At 41.4% G+C, this 4256-nt stretch overlaps 1 protein-coding gene across 1 annotated transcript in view; it reads left to right on the top strand.

The window, feature by feature from the left end:
- The window catches only part of LOC103912848 (cytosolic phospholipase A2 epsilon-like), a 17771-nt gene that overhangs the window by 2528 nt on the left and 10987 nt on the right, over window positions 1–4256 (top strand). Inside the window, exons 3-6 of the mRNA XM_009319254.1 lie at window positions 993–1065; window positions 1819–1955; window positions 2361–2492; window positions 3986–4026. Of these exons, the coding sequence (XP_009317529.1) occupies window positions 993–1065; window positions 1819–1955; window positions 2361–2492; window positions 3986–4026 (383 nt within the window). The remainder of the gene's footprint in view (window positions 1–992; window positions 1066–1818; window positions 1956–2360; window positions 2493–3985; window positions 4027–4256) is intronic.

Genomic DNA, 4256 nt, shown 5'->3' on the forward strand with positions numbered 1-4256 from the left:
AACATTTTGTATCTTTTCTCCCTTTCATGACTGTAGAAATAAAAGGTTAGGTGGAAATGGAGATTAATGTTATTTATTTGTTTATTTTATGATAAAAGGAGAAGGGATATGGACTCACATTTGGGCTCCAACATAAGACCATAATAGCAATATGAGAGGCTAAGGAGTCAAGCATGAGGCTTTAATGTCAGAGGCATGGGCTGATGTGAAAGAGGGAAGCCAAAGGGAACAAACAAGAGTTTCTTACCAGGTGTAAAACACTGTGTTTGCACTTCTTAAGCCAAACAGTGCAAAGAAACTCCAGACACGAAGAGTTTACATGGTTTAAAACTAAAGAAAAACTTCTCACAAGAAAGTCAGAGGTGAGCTCATCTCAAGAGGGGCAGTTACATCCCTGTATGTGAAAAACACATGCATAGTGAGTAGCATGGTGGAAGTGCAAAGCAGCAATCTCTTCCTCTGACATTAACAGCAGCATGGAGATCAGAGGTCAGCATTTAACTCTGGGGAGTACTGTACGTTTAAAAGAGCAGGTATATGAGAAAATCATATCCCGTAGCCCAGGAGACTGAACATGTGTAATGACTGGGTGGGAGGTGATTCCCACGATGATAATTTTATCACTTGCAAAAAGCCTAAGGCAGCTTTTCATTTTCTACCTTGCAAATTTAATAAGTACATCTTCTCCCAAGCTGAGTCTGAATCTTACCACTTTGTGTAGCTAGATTTTAGTTAGAAAGTAAATAAATTCTCTATAATACTACAAACCCACATATCATGCTATAAAAGTAGAGAAGTCTTTCAGTCTAGAATTTGATTTAGATATTAGTAGGAAAATAAATGTATTGGCCATTTCATAGTCACATAGAAAAATACAACTAAGTTGTGCATGATTTGGGTATTTCTCTCTCTTGATCATTTCTATCCTCTAAGTATGCTGTCTACCTTTAGCATTCATTCCTGTCTTTTATATGTTTTTTTTCCCCCTGCAGATAGAATCATCTCTGTGTTACTTACTGACTATAAGAGTCATAAGAGCAAGAAATATCCACCAGGCAGATGTCTGTAAGTATCTGTAGTGCTCTGTACAGTCCCCTTACCCTTCATGGGGTACTAGCTAGTCCTGCTCCAAGAAAAAGTGCTTTCTAGATTTTTTCCACGGATGGAGAAAGTCCTCTCACTGGAATGCTGGTTCCAGCAATGAACATAGTGTGTTGCTCTTCTTTGTATTAGCCCTGTTCTGTGCAGAGGTAACTCTATAAGGTCACAGGTGTACCTATTGCACATATTTCTCTGCATCCCCAAAGGGAGCAGGGAAAGCTCTGTAGTCTGTTGAAAGCAAGAAATGTGGAAAGATCTCCTGTGTTTTCCTCTGGAGTATATTTATGTAACAAAGGACACAAACTGGTTGGGATAATGGAGCAAATACTGAAAATGGAGTAGCCTTATCTCAAATTTAGCTTGTACTCAAAGCTTTCTCAAGGCTAAGTAATCCAATTACGATACCCCGAATCCCTGTGTACCATCTTTCGTTGTCCTGAATTATTTTATCCTGGGCTAAACTGATTGCTTGATGACATAGAAGGAGGGGAAAACCCTTTGTTTTTAATGCATTTATTATATCCCTAATCACATTTATTCAGAGAAGAATCTTTTTTCTCCATTCCTATTACCTAAATTCTAATGTTTATGTTGGACAAAGATGTCATCATGTATCATAGTGTCTCTCTTTGAAAGCAAAGCTCCATGTTGTTCAATTCATTCTTTGTCCTAGAGCAAATCCTCATTTTAGATGTGTTTGTGTTTATTAATATACAGTAAGCCAGACTGATTGCTACGTGAGGCTGTGGCTGCCAACTGCTTCAACTGACAAATTTCAGACTAAAACCATCAAGAATTGCAAAGACCCAGTCTGGAACGAAACCTTCTACTTCAGGATCCAGAGTCAGGTCAAGGTACTGAGCTGGGACTTCACTGTTAACCATGACCTAGGGAGCAACTACCAGGTTTTGTCTTTTTGTAAAGGCGACATAAGTAATTTTCTCAAGAGGTAAGGAAAGATGCAGAAAGATGTGAGAAAAACACATATCCTTATGATGGCTTTCCATACCATGGAAGACAAGTATCTCCCTCAGCCATGGGTAGAATATGGCCTTTGAGATGTCTCTGATTTCCTCTCATTCCTCCTCATAGGCAGATGCATACACGGAGCTGATTTCCCCTCCACCTCCTTCCCTTCCTGCTCTTTTTCTTTACGTCCTCCCACTCCTCACAACAGCTGACTAAAACAACTGTCCCCAGGATCTCCTGCTTTGAAGGAAACCTGACACATTTCTAAAGTCCTTCCCTTCACTTCCCAGAATGTGCTGGAGCTGGCGCTCTATGATAAGGATGTGGTTACTCAAGACGACCACCTCTTCACAGTGTACTTCGATATAGCCAAACTTTCCTTGGGAGAGCAAGTCTTCATGCACTTCAAGTGCGATTCACAGGTGAGGTCTGAAATAAGAAATGGAATAGGTTGGCAAGAACGTGTTTGTCTGCTTTTCTGTCTAAAATGTTACTTGCAAAATCTTTCTTTTTTCCTTCTTGTGTATGGACTGCCCAGCCACATAAAAGGGAGTTGATTTTCACTCTGATGTGGGAAAGCCTCTTCACACCTGGATCTGTAGGCACACTGAAGGGTTTGGTGTTGGCCACAGAGGCTCACAAACTTCAGGTGTCTTTGCAAAATCGTCACTTTGCTGAGCCTGCCCCCATCGAGGATCAAGGAGTGTGTCCACACCAGTACATAATGCTTTTTGTCATAACTTTTTACTTAACCTAGTAATTAAGAAGTAATAACTCTGTGGTCAGAACCAAGTGTCAAACCAGACTAGTTGCTAATTATGGACTGTGGCATGGGTGTTTAAATAGTCTAAGTCATGGCACTCAGCTTAGCAACAAGAAATATTCCTATTTTGAATGTCCAGGGAGGCTCTGAAAGTTGCACATTCCACCTCCCAGTATGTTCTGTCTGTCCCTCTCCTTTTCCAGTTCCCTCCCAGTCTCTTGTGCATCTGTCATGCACCATTCAGTTGATTAATTACCTTATCTACACACACCCAAACTCCACGCTGCAGTTCATTATCTTTAAATGACTTATTTGACCATTTTTTTCTCTGCAAAATACCAGAGGAGCGGTGTGTGGTCTTCCACTAACCCTTGGTAAAATAGAAACATTCAGCTAGTTGTAACCCAGCTCATTACTGTGGGTGGTTACAGGTGCCATATCCAGGCCTTTCGATACTGCGTTTGCACAGCTACAGTAGTTAGAGCTCATACTCTACAGGTCTTTGTAAATTTTTTTGTCCTATATTAATAACTTTTTGGTGTCTTTAATGCAATAGGTAATTGGAGCAACTAAGTAACCCACAGCATGATCTCACTTCTCTGTTCATCATCCCTTCTGTCCCCACCTTTGTTTTCTTCTCTCCTGTGCTTTCTTCCTTGTAGGGATTATACTCTTCTCCACCACCCCACAGACCAGGCCTTATTGTCAGATTTACCTCTGCCCCAATGCCCTCAACACGTTGCCAAACAAAGTGGTTGTCCTCTTCCACAGCTGCTTTGCATGTCACCATTTTTCCTTCCTTACACCAGAAGGCTTCGGCTGCTCCCCTCAGCAGACCCTCTTTCTCTTTGCTGGCAGACTTGGTATGAAACAGCATCTCCGCCTGGGTCTGTCCCTTGTGTCCCAGCAGAAGCAGGCAAGCCAACTACTTTCTTTGTTAAAAACTGCTATCACAGCCATCCAGAAACTTCCTATCAACAAAGAATCTTGAGGCTCAAGACACACAGATGTGAGGTGGTGGGTGCCTCTATTTTAAATGCTCTGCCAGTCACAAATAGTGCATGCGTACCTATATTGGGAGAGTGAGAACTTGCATTATGAGAACTGCCAGTAGACTAGTGTTAAAAACATTTTCCTTTCTTTATTTTCCAGAGGCAAGAGGAGCTAGAGGTGGGATTTGCATTGGATAATATGTGAGTAAACATGAAATGCAACATAATCTGCAGCAAAAAGAAACAGCAATTCAGAGGCATGAAATAATCTAGTCTAATTGTCCAGAGAGCATCATTCCTTGATGATGCTGATGATGAACACAGTTCCCTGAGGAATCTGTGCTATGGGCTGTGTGACGAATTGGTGCATGCCAGGATGACCTCCCATGAACTTCAGGCAGACAGGGAGAACACCCTAAAACCTCTTCTTT

The sequence above is a fragment of the Pygoscelis adeliae genome, unplaced genomic scaffold, assembly GCF_000699105.1.
Source record: "Pygoscelis adeliae isolate BGI_AS28 unplaced genomic scaffold, ASM69910v1 Scaffold22, whole genome shotgun sequence".
Classification (NCBI taxonomy): Eukaryota; Metazoa; Chordata; class Aves; order Sphenisciformes; family Spheniscidae; genus Pygoscelis; species Pygoscelis adeliae.